Source organism: Delphinapterus leucas, chromosome 15 (genome assembly GCF_059928025.1).
Source record: "Delphinapterus leucas isolate spDelLeu-1000000601 "Yukka" chromosome 15, BTC_Dleu_Yukka2, whole genome shotgun sequence".
NCBI lineage: Eukaryota > Metazoa > Chordata > Mammalia > Artiodactyla > Monodontidae > Delphinapterus > Delphinapterus leucas.
The window spans coordinates 65,079,352-65,096,943 of record NC_143143.1 but is presented as its reverse complement, the minus strand read 5'-3'; the positions used below and the strand labels follow the sequence as shown (position 1 = coordinate 65,096,943).

Sequence of the window (17,592 nt, the reverse complement as noted above, 5' to 3'; positions counted from 1 at the left end):
TTGGGAAGCTTTCCTTGAAGGAAGGGGGATGGAGGGTTAGGAGGTGCTCAGACACCAGAAACAGTCCCTACCTGCCAGGCCCCAAGGCTGTCTACTGACAGGCATAACTCAACTAAAAGAGTGCTGGTTTGTGGTGTCTTCCCCCAGATCCTTCTGGCCCCAGGAAATACCCTGGACCCATATCTTGTAAATTCAGTATTGCAAAGGGCAAGGAAGTCTAAGAGGTCCAAGAAGCTGCTATCAAGCTCCTAGGAACATCCAGGTCCGGCAAGCACCACCCAACACCTACATGCAGGGAGAGACCAGAAGCCCCACGAGGCCTGCTCCTGGGAGCCTGAAGCACTGGTCTGGGGGGCAGGTGGACTGCGTATCAGTGAAGGTCGGGTTCCTCAGAAAGCAGGGCTGACTCCAGCCCCGCCCACTGATGTTGGGCCTCCTTCCCGGGTCAGGGACAGTGCTGGGTGGGGCAGAGCCCGGTCAGGAGGGGCCCTACGGACTGGCTGGAGTGGCTCCTCCCCTTGCAAGGGGAGCCTGGGATACGCACTGCAGAGGGCTGTTTCTAGTGGCTGGGCTTGGGCTCTCCTGAGGCTGCAGTCGATGAAATAGACAAACCTGCTGGGTGGGTGACGGTGCCGTGGCTTCACCGCTCTCCAGGACGCCCGCCCGCGATGCTCGCAGGGAATCCCTCTTCAGTTTCCTCCGCTCTCGCTCCACCTGCCGAGATGCGAGTGAGAAGTCAGGGCTTGGCTTGGCTCTGGGTCTGGAGCGGAGCCGCCTTTTTTGAGAGGAGGCCGGTGTGAGGGTGGGGCAAGTATAAGGGGCCAGCAGCCATGGGAAGCTGAACTGGGCTGAGGAGAGCGCTTGCTGGGGTAGCCCTGAGTGCAAAGTGCTGCTGCAGCAGAGGAGGTGGGGCCGGCCTCCTCAGCCTTTGAAGTAGGGCCAGCAAACCTTTTCTGCAGTATTTTAGGCACTGTGGGCCATTCGATCTGTGTCACAACTACTGCAATGTCTCCAAACAGCTTTATTTTCAGAAACGGACAGTGGGCCGAATTTGGCCCCTGGGCTATAGTTTACTAACCCCTGCTCTGGGGGCTGCATGAGAAGTGGAGATGCATGCCCAGCAGACCCGGGAGGGAGCTGAGGACAGGAGTCACCCACCTGCTCCAGGGTGGTCCGCAGCTGGGCATTGTAGTGCTGCAGTCGGCTTCGGTCAACCTCCAGCCGCGCCACCGCTCGCTGCAGGTGTTCAAGCCTCTGCTCCCAGAGCTGCTTCTCCTCCACCTCAGGACTCGGCTCAGTCTTCGCCCCCGAGACCTGAAGGAGAGACCTGTCAGTCTCAGCCGGGCAGCCCCTCAGACAGGTGAGGAACAGATAGAGGGCAAAGGACTAGCCTGGCAGGTCTGGGCTTCAGGGACCCAATTCCCAGGGGAAGGGGACAAGCCCCTGGACAGGCACTCCCTCCTGGGCCATCTGTTCCCACCAGGCCCCCAGCTCACCTCTCCCAGCTGGGCGCCGGGGTCTCCTCTGGGCCCCCGTTCTGCTCGGCTGGTCAGGCCTGGGTTGTGGAGTCGCTCCTTCTCCAGAGCTTGTCTGCTGAGCTCCAACTCATCCTGGGGTGAGTCACACCATTATGGCCTCATATCAAGACCCACTCCACCCTCCGTCCTCAACAATTTTCTCATCAGGTTATAGTCTTACTTTTCCTGGCATCTCTGAGCTATTCTAGTGGATAACTTTCATTTTACAGGTGGATAAAACTAAGGAGCAGAGAGGGATCTTCCCAAGGATACATGGTGGACTAGGACTAAAACCTGTCTCATTTTATTTATTTTTTTTATTTTTATTTTTATTTTTTTGGCCGTACCGCGTGGCTTGTGGGATCTTAGTTCCCCGACCAGGGATTGAACCAGGGCCACGGCAGTGAGACCCTAACCACTAGGCCACCAGGGAACTCGCGTTTTAGATCTCCCCTAAGCTAAGCGACAATTGGGAGCACTAGGTGTTGTGGAAAGAGCATGGACTCAGGAATCACACAGAGCCGGGTATTGTGTCACCACGTATTGGCTATATGACTTGGGTAAAGGTATGGGCTCTTTCCAAACCCCAATTACCTCGTTTGTAAAATGACCACAGTGAGGACTTCCCTGGTGGTCCAGTGGTTAAGACTCCGCACTCCCAATGCAGGGGGCGTGGGTTTCATCCCTGGTCAGGGAACTAAGATCCCACATGCCGGGAGGCACGGCCACACACACACACACACAAAGACCACGTGAAGCTTAGATTAAGCCTCTGGGATTAAACCCCTTTAGATAAATGGGAAGACTAGTGCTAGATATTTTCTAGGAACCCTAGGGTTCATAAATGGTAAAGGTCAAGAGGACAGACAGAGAAGAGGAACGGAAGGTACACGTGTGGGTGGAGGCTGTCTGGGAGAGAGAAGGAGCTTAGTAGTACGAGGCCAGCCTGCTTAGGTCTAACCCTAGTTCTGCCCTTTACTAGCTGGATGACCTTGGACAGGTTACTTAACCTCTCTTAACTGCCGTTCCTCAACTATAAAATGAAGATAATAACCATTCCTACTTCTCTCCTGGTCAGTCTCCCCAGGTCTACAGTTGCTCCCCCGGCAGCCTGAGCCATCTTTCTGAACTATATACCTGATCGTGTCACTCCCCTGCCCCAAACCCTTCATCCACTTCGCACTGGTCACCCAGGTCCTTAACATGCTGACAAGCCCTAAATGACGGCCCCCTGCTGTCCTCTCTTCTCTTGCCAGAGCCTCTTCTCTGTCCCTGGCAGCCTGAACTCCCTCACAGATACTCCACGCTCTCTTTCCTCCTTCTTCCTCTCCCTCCCCCAACCTGTGCTTGGCTCTTTCCTTACTGGTCCCTTCAGATCTAATCTTAAACACCACTTCTACCAGGAAAGGTGGGGTGGTCCCTCCGGTATGCTCAGAGCACACGAAACTTCACGTGTCAGGCACCAACCCTAATTAGGCACTGCATTATAACTGCTTCTCCACTAGACCATCAGCTCTAGGAGGGCAGGGACTGTGGATGCCACATCTTCCCCCACCGCACTAGCACAGTAACCTGGATTCCACTCTGTTGAGGTGCTCGTGACCTCAGCTTTCTCACACCCTGAGGTGCAGGCAGCCCCAGAGCCCAGGCAGACCGGGCTCTGCCCCAGCCCTTCCCACCCACGGGGTGACTCACCTGCAGCCTCTGCTGTTCCGAGTCCCGCTCCCGGACAGAGGCTTGCAGGAACAGGGCTACCTCCTGCAGACTGCTGACGCTGGCCTTGCTCTGGGCCAGGGACAGTGCCAGGTCCTGGGCCTTCTCCCTCCACTCGATCTCCCTGGCCTCCGTCTGCCTCAGGGCCACCTGTAGTCGCTCCAGCTCCCGCTGCAGCGTGGGCGCTGAGGAATCAAGTGTGGAAGACGGCTTCTCCCCTGGGGAGGCTCTGTGGCTGCAGGGCGAGTCCTCCAGACCCTTCCTTGGCCGAGCCTCCCTCAGCTCCAGGATCTCCTCTTCCTTTTGGGCTAGAGTCCACCGTAGCTGCCTTAGGCTCTCACGAAGGCCCCTCGTCTCTTCCTCTTCTCTCTCGTGCCTTGGCTCCTGCTTCTCTTGGGTCACATCCTCTAGGCCCCGCTGGGCCAGAGGCTTCTCCAGGAGCTGTCCCTGCCTCCTCTGGTGTCTCAGCTCTTCATCCCTCTGGGCAAGTGCCTCCTGGAGCTGCCGCACGGCCTCCTGGTGTCGGAGGTCCTGGTCCTCGATCTCACCTTCCCGCTTCCTCAGGGCCTCCTCCAGCTGCCGGGATTGTGCCTGGCAGGAGTCCAGGGCAGCCTGCAAGGTGGCCGTGCTGGCCTCCAGGCTGTGGCTCAGCTCCGCCTGCCCAAGGAGATGCTGCTCTTTCTCCTGCAGGGTGGCCTGAGCCTTGCTGAGGGCCTTCTGCAGAGCCTCAGCCTGGACCCTGGCAGCCTCCTCCCGACACTGGGAGGACTGGCCATCTGCCCGGAGGGCCTCCAGCTCCCGGTCCCGTTCCTGGAGCATCACCTCGGCCTGCAGCCAGCTGTCCCGCAGGGTCCTGGCCTCCGCCTCATGCTCCTGGGCCTGCGCGGCGCACTGTTGCTGGAGGGCCAGCAGAGCCTTCTCCTGCTCCCGAGACTCAGCCCTTAGGTCACCCAGCACCTCCTCCAGGGCCTGGACCCGCTGTCTCTCCACTGCCAGCTCTTCCTGGAGCCTCTGCGCGTGTTCCTTGTGGTCCTCCAGCTCAGCCTGGCACTCCTGCAGTGTGGCGTGGGCCTGCTCCAGAGCTTGCTGCAGTGAGCCCGCCTGTTCCTTCACGCTCTCCTCCTGGCCCTGGGCCTGCTGCTGCTGCTGGTGCTGCAGGGCCTCGAGCTCCCGGGCACCCTGGGCCAGGGCCCTCTGGGCCTCGTCCAGCCGACCCGGAAGTGCCTGCTCTTTCAGCTCCCCCTGCTCCCTGGCTTCCTGCAGGTGCTGCTGCAGGACCACTATCTCCTGCTCCCGCTGGGTCAGGAGTAGGCTGGTCTCCCCCACCTTCCTGTGTAGGCCCTGGAGCTGCTGCTCCAGCTGGTCCTTGTGCTCCTGAAGCTCCTGGATACGCTCCTGCTGGCATTCCAACTCCTTCTCCTTATCGCGCAGGATCAGCTTCATGTGCTCCAGGCTCCCTCGCTGAGCTTTACTCTGGCCCTTCCCTTCCTCTGCCCGCTCCTGCATCAGCCACCTCTGAGAGGCCAGCTCCCGGCCCCGTTCTCTCAAGGACAGCTTGATCTGCTCCAGGTCCTCCTCCAGGATCTTGGTCTGCAGGGTCCTCTGATCTTCCAGGACCTGAATCCTTTCCTTCAGCAGCACCATGTCCTGCTCCCTCCTCTCCAGGTCCTGAGTCAGATGCTCTTTCTGCCTCTGCAGCTCCTTGATCTGGTCTTGCTGGGACGTCACCTCCTGGTCCTTCTCCTGGAGTTCTCTTGCCAGGAGGGTGCTCTGGCTCTCCAGCTCCTGGATCTGGCTGCCCTGCATCTGCAGCTCCTGGCTCCTCTCCTCCAGGTCCAGTGTAAGGTGGGTCAGAGCCACCCTCTGCATTTCCCTCTGGCCCTCCAGCTCCTTGATCGCCTTTTGCTGGCATTCCACTTTGTGATGGTTTTCCTCTAGGTCCAGGGCCAGGCGTTCCATGGTAACCAGCTGCTTCTTCAGGTCCTCAATCTGTCCTTCCTGGGACTCAATCACTTGGGCCTTCTTCTCAAGTTCCAGAAGCTGATGCTCCAAGATGTTCCTCTGCGCCTCCTGGTCCTTCTCAAGCTCCTTGATCTGCTCCCTCTGCAGAGTCAGCTTCTGCTCTTGCTCCTGGACGGCCACGGGGAGATGCTCTAGAACAGACCTACACTCCTCCAGCTCCCGGATCCGTTCTCGCTGCAGATCCACCTCTTGGGTCCTCTTCTTCAGGTCCAGGGACAGCACTTCCAAAGCAGCCTTTTGCATTTCCCATTGCTTCTCCAGCGCCTGGATTTTTCCCTGCAGAGTCTCCACCTCCTCTTCTCTTTCAGACAGGGTCTGGGCCAGGCGAGCCAGATTCTCCTGCAAAGCCTTCCCCTGGGCCACCTTCAGCTTGCCCTGCTCCTGCAGGGCCTGGGCTCGCTTGCGCTCACTCTCCACCTCCTCGATTTTCAGTTTCAGTGCTGAGCGCACAGTTCTCAGGTCTTCCTCCAGGACCCCGGCAGCGCCTGCCTGAGCCCTGGCTTCTGCCACAGATGCTTGGAGATGTTCCACCTGGGCAGTCAGGTTCTCCTTGGCTGCCTGCAGTAACTCTCGCTCATTCTGCAAAACAAGATGCAAAACCACCTTAAACTATACTTCCCTGAAACTGTCACTCCAACGCAGGCCCTTCCTTTCCTTCCTCTGCGGCACCAGCATTGTCAAGGATTTGGGCAAAAGGAACTGCGTGTTCCACTTAGGCTGATACTGTAAAAGAATATCCCTACCCTACCCTGGGCTCTGCTGTGCTCAGAGGGGAAAAACTGTTGCAAATGAGTCATCCCAGACTCTAGTCCTTCAGGAAAAGGGACAAAAATCTCAACCTCAATTCAGAAAAAGTAATTAAAGGAGGATTCACTAGGGCCTTAATAATGGCCCTCAGGGATGTGGGGAGAGCGAGAGAAACAGAGACACTGCTGAAGGAAGCTGGGCACTACATATGGATGGGGTACGACCATGGGCCAGGATGGGCTCGATCCTGGGCCCTGAGGGACTACTCCTGAAGCAACCCCTCCCCCAAACCAGAAACACCTTACCTGGGCTTCTATTCCCTGGAGCTCTGCTTGCCGTAGGCGACTCTGGAAGGATGTCACAGTTTCACGCAGCTCCTTCAGCTCAGATTCTAGGGAGTTCTGTTTTCCTTCCCACTTGGATTTCTCTTTGTGAAGACAGGTAGTGGAGGAAGAACCATGATTGGAGGAAAGGAGGGACATAGAGGCAGATGGAAGATGGGGAATAGAATCAAAGGAGGAAAAGGCCAAGAAGGAGAGAATTACACCCAGTTTCATAGAGGCATCACCCTTCTGCCAGCTGCTCCTGTCTGTCTAGGCTCCCTGCTGCTTCCAGACTTGTGTCTGCATCTGCTGCCCAGCTCCAGCAGTGCCTGACAATCATCCCAACACTTCCCATCCCGATCACAGATTCTCAACCTTGGATTCCAGACAGGGTTGAGCTAGATGATGTTGGAGGTCCTTTCCAGTCCCTAAGTCTATGATTTTGCAGAGGTTCTTAGAGACCAGGGTTGCTCTACTGGGTACCCTCCATTTCTGTAAAACGCACCAGAACCCAACTGTATGTGTGTGGCTCTCAGGGAGACGTTTGGGATACTTTTAAGACCCAGACCCACTCCCCACGTTGTCTTCTTCCCTTCTACAGTTGAGCCTTGAGTCGCAAGACCCTCCCCTCTCCTTTCCTTTCCTAGTAGTCACCACCCTTCCTAGCCCTTGGCTGTGGCACAGGTAGCTTCTCCCCAGATTTCCCCCTCTTCCTATCTCCCAAACAAGCCCATAATCCTTCTGCTGTCAAAGGTTAATCATTTGAGAACATAGTTGGAGATAACAAAATAAGTAACACTGATAAATGATGAAAGACATAGAATTTTACAGTGTTCTTATAGACCTGACCTTAGGGTGCCAGTTTTTAAATCTTCACAGAAAAAACAGAAGCCTAGCTAGCAACTTCCCTCAGTTCACCAAATCTGTTCCTCCTAATCCCTTCATCCAGGACGGCTCTCAAAGGCCAAGCAAAGTACAAAAAATAGTTCACGGGGGTCATCGCCCCTTTGGAGACGCCTCTAGGTAAATCTCACAGTTGTGGGTAAGCAGTAAGGAGTGGCTCCCAGGCCTGATCCCGCCCCACTGGGCTTCCTGCCTTTCCTTTCTTCTGCCCCAAACCCACCCCTGCCTTAAGCTTCTTACCTTCCTGGTTCTGGGAGAGCTGTCTCTGCAGAGCCTGCAACTCTGTGTGGATCTGGTTCTTCTCAGCCTCTGTATCAGTGAGACGCTGTTCCAGCTTCCGGGCCTGATCCCTCAGATCATCCTGGGAAAGAAAGGGTGTGGAACTCAAGTTCCTCATCTTCCAAAAAGCCGCCCCAGTTCAGGGCCCAATCCCTCTCTTCCCTCAGCCTGTCAGGGTCTGCCATCACGGACCTACTCTCAGATTGCTGGGTTATTTACCTCTGAACTCATGTGCATTTGGCTCCTGGAAGGGATGACAGGCTCTGCTCCAAATGGCTGGAGCCTAGGGTTCCCCTTCTGACTCGTCTGTCTTTGAAACAGAACTCCTGCTGAAGTCTTAGCCCGGGATCACCCCTCCTCTCCCCAAACTCCTACTTCAAAGCTTAGCTCAAAGGTCACTGCTTCCCTCCTTCTGACCCTCCCAATTGTCCCTTCCTCCTATTATTATCATGTACATCTGTTATTGATCCAATTATTTCTATCAGTTCTGCTTTATCTTAGGATGCAGTCTGGTTGCTCAGCCCTGTCACAAGTCTTCTTGAGGGCAGAGAGCAGGTCTTTCTCCTTTTTGTATCCCTAGCTCAGAGCGGCTGGCATATATATAGGTGACACTCAATTTTTACTGACTGATGGGTTCACTGTGAGGTGGAATTTGGGGGACATTTAGTTCAGTCTTAGGCCTAGAATGTTCCTGTAAATGGCAACCTCAAATCTCAGTGATCCCCAATTTGTCAGGTTTTTCTTGGAGGTCTTGACACCAAGAACAATTCATGGCTGAGAGGAAAATGATGCAAAATGGTATCACAGGTCTATACAGAGTATCACGTTTTACAGGGCTCACTCGAGTCCCTCACTCATTTATTCCTCACAGCCCTGTGAGGCAGGCACGATTTGCCCTACTTTACTAGTGAAACCAAGGCCCAGGACGCCAAATGCTTTATTCACAGTTGCCGGGTAGTAAGTGATAGAGGTGGAACTCATCCCAACTTTACGTCAGAAATAAAACAGGTCAAAGTGCTTCACAAGTCTTTTTCGGCGTAGGTGAAGAGCCTGAGGAAGGAGAACAGAGACACATACCCGGGCCCGCTGTGTCTTCCACAGGTCTTGGTGAAGCTTCTGGAGGGCAGACGCTACCGCCTCAGCTGAGAGAGCAGTCTGCAGGGGCCATCTCTTAAAGAGGATCCTAGCTCCATTCTGGTCTGAAAAAATGAGGAAACACCTCCTGACCTGGCTGCACTATGAAAAGAAACAGCCATACCTCCCAGACCTGGCCTTGGCCTTCCCACCCATCCCTCTTCTCCTCAAAGAACCCCTTCTCAGCAGTTTGTTCATCATGCCCTGTCTGCATACCTACGTGCCAGGCACTGTGATGTGCATTAGAAAATGCTATCATTTGTTAGGCATTTAATAAGTGCCAGGAACTGTGTGAACGATTTTATTTGTCATCTCATTAACTCCTTAAAAAAATCCCAAGAGGTAAGTACTTCTTCTAAAAAAAAATTATTTATTTTTGGCTGCGTTGGGTCTTCGTTGCTGTGCTCGGGCTTTCTCTAGTTGCGGATGGATGGGGCTGCTCTTCGTTGCAGTGTGCGGGCTTCTCATCGCGGTGGCTTCTCTTGTTGCGTAGCACGGGCTCTAGGCTCATGGGCTTCAGTAGTTGTGGCACATGGGCTCAGTAAGTGTGGTGCACGGGCTTAGTTGCTCCATGGCATGTGGGATCTTCCTGGACCAGGGATCGAACCCGTGTCCCCTGCATTGGCAGGCGGATTCTCAACCACTGCGCCACCAGGGAAGTCCCGGTAAGTACTTTTAACACCCTCATTTTATAGTTGAGAAAATCAAATTCAAAGAGAAGAGGTGACTTGCCCAAGGACACACATCTAGCAAATGGCCGAGCTGGGGTTCAAACTCTGATTGAATTAATCCCAGAGTCTGTGTCCTTGGCCTTGATGAGTATTGCCTAAGGAACTGCATTCCCTTCCCTTCTCCCCTGGGAGCTAGGCCTGGCTTTGACCAAAGAACTGAGTTCCTGGGTGGCTGCCTCACCTGGCTCAGGGCCCCAGAGGGAGGAAGCCGAGTCTCCCCCACCACTCAGCTCAAGCCCCCTCTCATAAGGAGACCCCAGGGCCTGCTGCAAGACAGAACAGAGGCTGGCCAGCTGGACCTGGGCCTGGTGCCCAGGCTGCTGTCCCGCTGCCAGGGCCTCCAGGTGGCTCTCCGTGCTGCGCAGTCGCAGCTGTAGTTGGGCTGCCTTGGTTTCCTGGGCCCACAAGGAAGCTTGTAGCTGCTGTTCTGTTACTCGAGCTGCCTCTAGCTCCTCCAGCAGCTGTGCTTCCTGGGCCAGAAAGTCAGCCTCCTTTTCCTTCACCTCCTGCTTCAGTAATTCCACCTGCCAGAGAGGAAGTATGGTCACTCTGAGCAGGGAATGGATACCCTCTCCCCAGACCCTCCCGGGCCTGACCCCACTCAATCCCTGTGCAAACCTTGACTGGGGCTGGGAGGATTTCAGTAGGCTCAGCTCTCCAGCAGGAAGGGAGGGCTCCGGAATGAGTGTAACCCTAGGTTTAACCTACATGCCCACCTACGGACTCCTGACACATGGGCCTAGGCTATGCAAATGGGCTTTGGCCCTGGTCCCCCTGGCAACTATGCCAGCTCCCTGCTATGATTAGAAATCTGCCTGAAACACTGACACTGAGCCTAAAAAGACCAGTCACGATAATAATGGCTACCATTTATTGAATGCTTACTGTGTTCCTGACACTTTATATATTCCTATAATGATTAAGAATTATCATCCTTGTTTTATGGTTGAATAAAGTGATGTTCGCACAACCAGGAAGCAGTAGAGCTGGGAGTCTAACAGGCAGACCTGGGTCCTCATCTGCCGCAGTCTACTTCTAGCTCTCACTTGCTCATTATTCTCCTCCCAGTTCCATCCTTCCTCTGTGCACAAGGTCTGGGGTCCTGCTGTGAGCAGACTGAGTCCCTGGAAGCAAGAGGCTGCCGCTGACCCCGTCTGGAGTAATACTGGTTACCCCTGCTGTGTCTTGCCAGGCAGACCAGGCACACTTGGCAGCGGCTGGGCTTGAACCAGGCCTGTGTGAGCTCTGCCCCTCTGGGCACTGTGTTCTGGGCCATCAGGTTCCCCACAGGGTCCGTTCTCAAACCTGGGTCAGGTTCCCAAGCCCCACCCAGCCCGGTCCTGGCTTCCCCCTCCTGCCAGGGCTGCTGAGGTCTCAGCGTGGCTGAGCAATCACCTGCCGACTCCAGAAGGAGGTTTCCACCAAGGAAGAGGGCTCTTAGTGGGGTGGGAAATACCTGGGCGCTGAGCTCTTTCTGCCCTGCCTGGGCCTCCTGCATGTCCTGGCGCAAGGAGCTCAGCTCTTGCTGTCGAACAGAGTCAGCCTCTTGTAAAACAAGGAGTCTCTGTTCCTTTTCCGCCAGCGACAGAGTCAGGCTAAAAAGAGAGGGTTCAGAGGGCTGGGTCATTCTCTCAGGGAATGAAGAACTACCTTCTCATCTGACTGCTCTAACACAGCATTAATAATTAATAGAAACAGTGATGATAATGATTCCAGTATAACAATAAAAGCCTCCATATACTGAGCACCTACTGAGTGCTCCTAGGTCCTTCATGCATATATTTCATTTCAACTTCACAGTTTATTCTTCTCTAGAAAATTCCAGAAATATCTATACAATACCTCAAATTCAACATGTCCAATTCTTCCCATCCCCTCTGCACCTCCCCTCCCACCAGTCACCCCTACTATGTTCCCCAGCTCACTGAATGGCACCTCCATTCACCCTCAGAAGTCTTGATGACCACATCACAGCAGCCTCCCCTCATCCCACCTGAGTCCACTTTAAGACTACAAATAACTGATTCCAACTCCCCTAACACCCCTTAAACCCCTTCCCTCCTCCCCTTCCCTACGACCCTACCTCGGTTCAGCTTTGGTTCTCTTATCTGGACAATTGTACCAGTCTCCTACCTTGTCTTCCTGCCTCTAGTTTCATCAACAAAAGGATTTCTCCCTCCTCAGACTCCAGGTAACATAATCTGCAATACTTTCCTTTGGGGGTTATTTGATTAACGTCTTCCCCACAAAACGAGAAATTCTACTGAGGCAGAGACTCTACTGTCTTAATATATCCCCAACCCCTGGCATAGTGTCTGGTGCGTGCTATGTGTTCTCTGAATATCTGCTAAATGAATGAAGCATGAGCTTTGGAGACAAGGACCATGCCCTCTCCACACAGCTACCTGTACAGCCCAGAGCTGGAGACGTGAGAGGTTAGGTGCCCTGAGCAAACTGTCAACCTCACAGTGACCCCTGGACCCAGACAGGCAAAAGCCAGCTCCACGGCCTGTCTAGCCTACCTGGCTTTCTCTCTCTCCAGCTCCTTCTGAATTCGGCAACACTCCTGGGCCTCTCTCAGCTTCTCCTGAACCTCCTGGTCCACCAACCTCTGGGAGTCTTCCTTGGAAACCAGCTGAGACTTCAAGTCCTCCACCTGGAAAGTCAAGGGCATGAGGACCAAGGGCAGGAAGGTTGGTGGGAGGATGCTTCTCACCTAGGGCTTTAGGGTCCTTCAAGGTTTACCAGAGTCACCAGCCCATTTTCAAAGCTCTGGAGGTCCTGCCAACCCTCACATGCTGTTCTTATCCACCTCCCTCTGCCAGTACCATCCAGCCTAGTCCCCTGTCTCCCCAGCCTCACATATGCTGTATAGAGGCAGGCACAAATAAAAACCTTGGTTGAATGTAACTCTGTCCAAAGGCCAAGTGATGAGCAAGTGATTGTATTTTTTTAAAAATAAACAACCCGACCATCATCTGATATAGGATTTTGAGAAGGAAAAGCAATCTGGTATAAAAATACTGGATCTATGGGGAGGCTGGATCTATGGGGCTGCCAAGAAAATATGAGGTCTGTGGTCCCCACTGAGAGAGGTTACTAACTACCCCAGGGATCTGGGAGGCACATGCACAGCTCTGAGCACCCTTCACTTTTCCACTCAGTACTGGGGCTTCCCCTCCCCCTCACAGGCTCAGGCAGCCAAGGTTCCCCCGTCCTGCCAGAGGGAGTGGGAGAGCCTGGCTGTGCTGGGGAAGGGTGCTGGGCTGGGAGAGAGGAGCAGGGACCTGCTTCTGCAGGTCTATCTTATCCCGCAGCAGGGTGCCGGCCTCTTCCTGGAGGGCAGCGAGGCTGTCTTTGTGCTGCTGGGCTGCCTGCTGCAGTGCCCGCTGAGCCTCCTGGAGCTGGGTCTGCAGCATCCCAGTGGTCTCCTGCGAAGGGAGAAGACAGCAGGGAGCAGAAGAAAGCTTCCTTGGTCTTGAAATCCATGTTACAGCAATCCGTGTTGTATAAATACTGGTGTTTTGGTTGGGTTGCCAAAAGCTGAGGCAGGGCCCAGCTATCCACGTTGTTTCCATGATACCCTGTCACCTCAAGTCCTCACCTCCTATTCCCTCTCCTCCCTCACCAAGTGCACTGCTCACCCAGGCTTTCTCGGCCAGGGTCCCTCACCCAGACCACTGCAGCAGCCTCCTGCCGGGTGTCCCTGCTTCCACTTCATGCCACCATGCCCACGTGCAAGCAGGCAAACACAAACACACACAAAATTCTCCCCTCAGCAGCTAAAGTATTTTAAAATATGTACGTAATAACTCATGTCCCACTCTGCTTTTTAAATACCATCCAACATGTTCCCACTGCCCTTAGAACAAAGTCCAAGGTCCTACCATGGCTGACAAAGGGCTCCTGCCCCCAAGCTTATCATGCTGCCTCCTGTCTGTCCTGAACTGTCCCAGGCCCTTTCTGCCTGTCCCAGGCCCTTATGATAGCTTTTTCCTCTGCCTAAACTGTTCTTCAAATGGCTGGCTTCTTTTCTTTTCCTTTTAATGATTTTATTGAGATTCAGTTCGCATACCCTGCGATTTACTCATTTAAAGCATACAATTCAATGGCCTTAGCATATTCACAGAGTTGTGCAACTGTCACCACGATCATTTTTTTACCATTTTCATCATCTCCAGACAGAAATCCTGTGCCCTCCCCATCCCCCATCCTCGCTCCCAACTACTCATCTACTTTCTGTCTGTGTAGATTTGCCTGTTTTGGATATTTCCCACAGGTGGAATCACACACTGTGTGCCTTCTTGCAACTGGCCTCTTTCACTCAGCATAATGCTTTCAAGGTTCATCCTTACTGGTCTACGGGTCTGGCTCTTCAACCTTAATGGTTCAGCTCAAACGTCATTTTCTGAGAGGCCCTCCATGACCACCTTGTCCAAAGAGGCCTCCTTTGAATCACTCTCAATTACATCGTCCTATTTATTTCCTTTACAGCCCTTATCACAACCGGTAATTATCTCACTTATTTTGTGTCTGCTCTGCCACTAGAACTCCATGACTGTCATGTTCACCGTTGTGCCACACCTTTCTGTTGGTCAAATGTCAGCACCTAGGCAGGGCCCGGTGCAAAGAAGTGCCAAAGAGCAGGTCAATGTGAATGAATAAATCAATGCTGCCTCTTCTTCCTTGCCCAGAACCACCCTCCGTACCTGCTCCTTTAACTTCTGAACCTTCATGTCCTGCCTCAGCCGCTCCAGTTGTTGGCTGGCATCTGCCAGCTCCTTCTGGGTCTGCAGCAGTGTCTCCAGGAGGGACACCCTCTCCTTCTCTGTTTCAAGCTGCATCTGTGGAGGGGCAGGAGGGCGAGGGCGTGTTGGGTTAGGGGTCACCATGCTCACCCACTAGGCCACAAGCACACGCCAGCTGCTCTAGGGCTCTTCTAGCAAATGGGGTGGGGGCTGAGGGCGAAGGAAGGTCTGGACCCACTGACTGAGAGCCAGGAAGTACGAAGATTGCTGCTGGTTTGCAAGCTGACAGGATGTGGTAAACGACAGCCCTCCCTCAGGAAGTAGGACATGCCGCCGGCCGTGCAGCTAACGGTACCGATCACCTGCTCATGGGGAACAGAGTGGGAAGCTACATTCTCTTCTGGAAGCCCCTGCAGCACCACCCTCGGGAGTGGGAAAGGAAGTGGCCCAAGGTAGGGGGATCACAGGGTGGACGTGCAGCCCAGTCCTCCCAGCTGCCCACCTGGCACAGGGCGCTCTCGGCCTCGGCCTGTTCTTCTGCCCTCTGTGTCCGCATGGCCTCCGTTTCTGCCTGCTGTTCCCTCAGCCTCGTTTCCAGCTCCATTTTCTCCCTCTCCAGGCTCTCCAGAGCCTTATCCAGTTCCTGCTGGTGCCAGGAGCGCTCTCTCTCCTGGTCGTACGAAGGAAGCACCGTTAGAGCCGAGGGGGTGAGGAGAGGAGGCAGAAGGAGAACCGGGTTAGGGCAAGAAGCCTGCTGCTCACCAGCTGTGTGACCTTGGTGCCTCACGTGACAAGCCTGCTTCCTCATGTGCGAGGTGAGGCAGATCATCCTGCCTTGCCCATCCCGCCAAATTTTATGAGGATCAAATGAGATTTATTAAAAAAAAAATCAAATGATATAATACATGGAAAAGTGTTTTCTAAAGCACAACTGTCCCTCATATAAGCTACAAATATCTGTTATTTTAAAGCAAGCACATCATGGTTGGTGGTTGTAACAGCGAACTGAGGGGGCGGACCCGCTCTCTGCTGTCCCCACTCCCCTGCTCAGGGTGACAGGATTAGCCTCCCAAAAAGCCAGGCCGAGCCTGTCTCCTATACGATACAAGAGCGTTAGGATGGGGCATCCCGGTCCTCCCAGAGGTCCATCAGTGACCGACACCCTCCCTGATCTCCTAGACGAATCCAGCCCCTCTATTAGGATCTCAGGATGGTGGTGAAGGGCACTGGAGCCAGGTTGCCTAGGTTACAGTCTTTACCCCAGTACTACTAGTGTGACCTCAGTTCATTTCTATCGCATCTCTGTGCCTCAGTTTCCTCATCTATAAAAACGGGGACAGGGAATTCCCTGGCGGTCCAGTGGTTAGAACTCTGTGTTTTCACTGCTGAGGGCGCAGGTTTGGTTCCTGGTCCGGGAACTAAGATCCTGCAAGCTGCACAGCATGGCCTAAATAAATCCTGTGTAAAAAATAATAATAAAATTTTTTTAAATGAGGATAACAACAGGGTCCTCCTAGGGTTGTTCTCACGAGTGAAGTAAGTCGTGTAAAGCACTTTAAATGGTGCTGAGCACCCAGAAAGCATTCAGTAGCCAACAGCTATCATCATCTTCATCACCTTTCCTTTAAAATGTTTGTAAGTCGTAGTTATCCACATTCAGTGGGAAGGCCTCTAGTGTTTCACCCCTTTCCAACATCGTCTCGCGCACTCTCCCTTCACTTGCTACACGCTGGCTGCACTGGCCTCCTTTCAGGTCCTGGAGGACACCACGCACCTCCATTCCTGAAGGCCTTGACTCATGCTTTCCTTCTGCTTGGACTGCTCTTCCCACCCCACCGTCACTCATGGCTTAAACGACACTTCCTCATAGATGCCTTCCCAGACCATACGCTCAAAACGGTCCCCCTTTGTTCTTCTTCTTCTATCACCCAGTTCTTTTTCTTCATGGAACTTCCATCATCAGTTACTCATTTATGTATGAATTTATTTAATACCTATCTTCCCCCAAGACGTGAAGCTCCATCAGGAGAACCATGTCTGCTTTGCTCTCCGCTGTATCCTCAATGCCCAGCATCATGCCTGGCAGGCAGTAAGAACTCAGCATTGCTTGAATGAATCACATTTCAGCTATTGGACTATTAAGATGCTTAAGAACAGTGATCTATAATACCACAGTTAACAGGCCCGCTATGAGTATCAAATCATACACTCTGGTTCAAAAAGCCAACTGTAAGAATATGGGAAAGATGAATTTAATAGTAGTTAAGTGTCAAAAGAAACAAAACAAAACTGACCTATTTGCTCAATATGAGTTAGAAGTGTGTTATGGCTACCAGAAGGGCTAATTCTGTGATGTCCAGGAAGTAACAGTCAAGCGTTGCTGCCTAGTCTGTGGATCAGAATACTCTGCACACTGGTTCATGAGTGATGTGTATCATGTCTAGAGGAAATCAACCATGTTGGTGAGGTATTCCAAGCAAATCTAAGGCTGATTTGTTTCAGGTAATAGATTTTGGCTCAGCTTAAGGAATAATTTTCTAATAACTAGATCTATCTAAAAATAAATGGGCATTCCAATGGATGGAATACAACAGAAGCTAAGCAACCCTTGGAAGGGATATTGTAGAAGTGGACATAGCATAAATGCTAAGAAATGGTTAATCCCTGCTCTACCACTTCTTAGCCAGGTAACCCTGAGTGACTTCTCTAAGTCTCAGTTTCCTCACTAGGTGGTTGTGTAGGCTATCTGAAATAACGTGACTAGCATTCAGCATGGTACCTGGCATGGGAAAGTGCTCAGTAAGTAAGTATCCACTATCACTGCTATTAAAGGGGATTCAGACACTAGATGGAAGAATGGAGAATATAACCCCTAAGAGTTTTTCTAATTGGTAGGACTCCAGGACAAGGCAGGCACTGTTAAAACTAACAGACTCTCTGGGAATTCCCTGGCGGTCCAGTGGTTAAGACTCTGCCAAGGGCCTGGGTTCAATCCCTGATCAGGGAACTAGGATCCTGCATGCTGTGTGGCGTGGCCAAAAAACAAAAAACTAACAGACTCTCGAGAGTTATGTGGGATTTCAACCCTTTCAATCAGTAGGGAGATCATAAAGTCAGACAATCAGAAGTCAGGGGGATTATCTGACTGAGAAGAAAGGAAAAGACGGAAGAGACTTTCCCATGATTCAGGTGTGGCCATGAGATGGTCAGTCCTTCCACGGATACCAAGTCTGCATCAGGTGGTAACACATCATTCAGAAGTTTTATAGCTTCTTTTACTTGTAGGGTTTTCAGTGGGTGGTATGCCTGATTCTTGCTGGGAAACTGAACTGCCTCTGGACACTGGTCATTCAATAAATATTTTGAAGTACCTACTATAATCTAGGCACATAATTCCAAAAAGAGGCAAACTTTTGGCTACCATCTTGCCAACAAGTCTGCCTTGTAATAACTATCAAATCACAAATACACACAA

At 52.8% G+C, this 17,592-nt stretch overlaps 1 protein-coding gene across 5 annotated transcripts in view; it reads right to left on the bottom strand.

Moving 5' to 3' along the window:
- CEP250 (centrosomal protein 250) overlaps window positions 1-17,592 on the bottom strand; it is a 47,453-nt gene that overhangs the window by 3,660 nt on the left and 26,201 nt on the right. For all 5 annotated transcript variants that reach the window (XM_030762924.2, XM_022592566.2, XM_089896789.1 and 2 more), the window contains 13 exons: window positions 14,620-14,787; window positions 14,079-14,213; window positions 12,657-12,800; window positions 11,892-12,025; window positions 10,826-10,964; window positions 9,551-9,893; window positions 8,582-8,703; window positions 7,466-7,586; window positions 6,305-6,426; window positions 3,213-5,831; window positions 1,497-1,610; window positions 1,159-1,314; window positions 613-714 (listed from right to left, as the gene is read on the bottom strand). In XM_030762924.2, coding sequence (XP_030618784.2) covers window positions 613-714; window positions 1,159-1,314; window positions 1,497-1,610; window positions 3,213-5,831; window positions 6,305-6,426; window positions 7,466-7,586; window positions 8,582-8,703; window positions 9,551-9,893; window positions 10,826-10,964; window positions 11,892-12,025; window positions 12,657-12,800; window positions 14,079-14,213; window positions 14,620-14,787 — 4,419 coding nt within the window. The remainder of the gene's footprint in view (window positions 1-612; window positions 715-1,158; window positions 1,315-1,496; window positions 1,611-3,212; window positions 5,832-6,304; window positions 6,427-7,465; window positions 7,587-8,581; window positions 8,704-9,550; window positions 9,894-10,825; window positions 10,965-11,891; window positions 12,026-12,656; window positions 12,801-14,078; window positions 14,214-14,619; window positions 14,788-17,592) is intronic.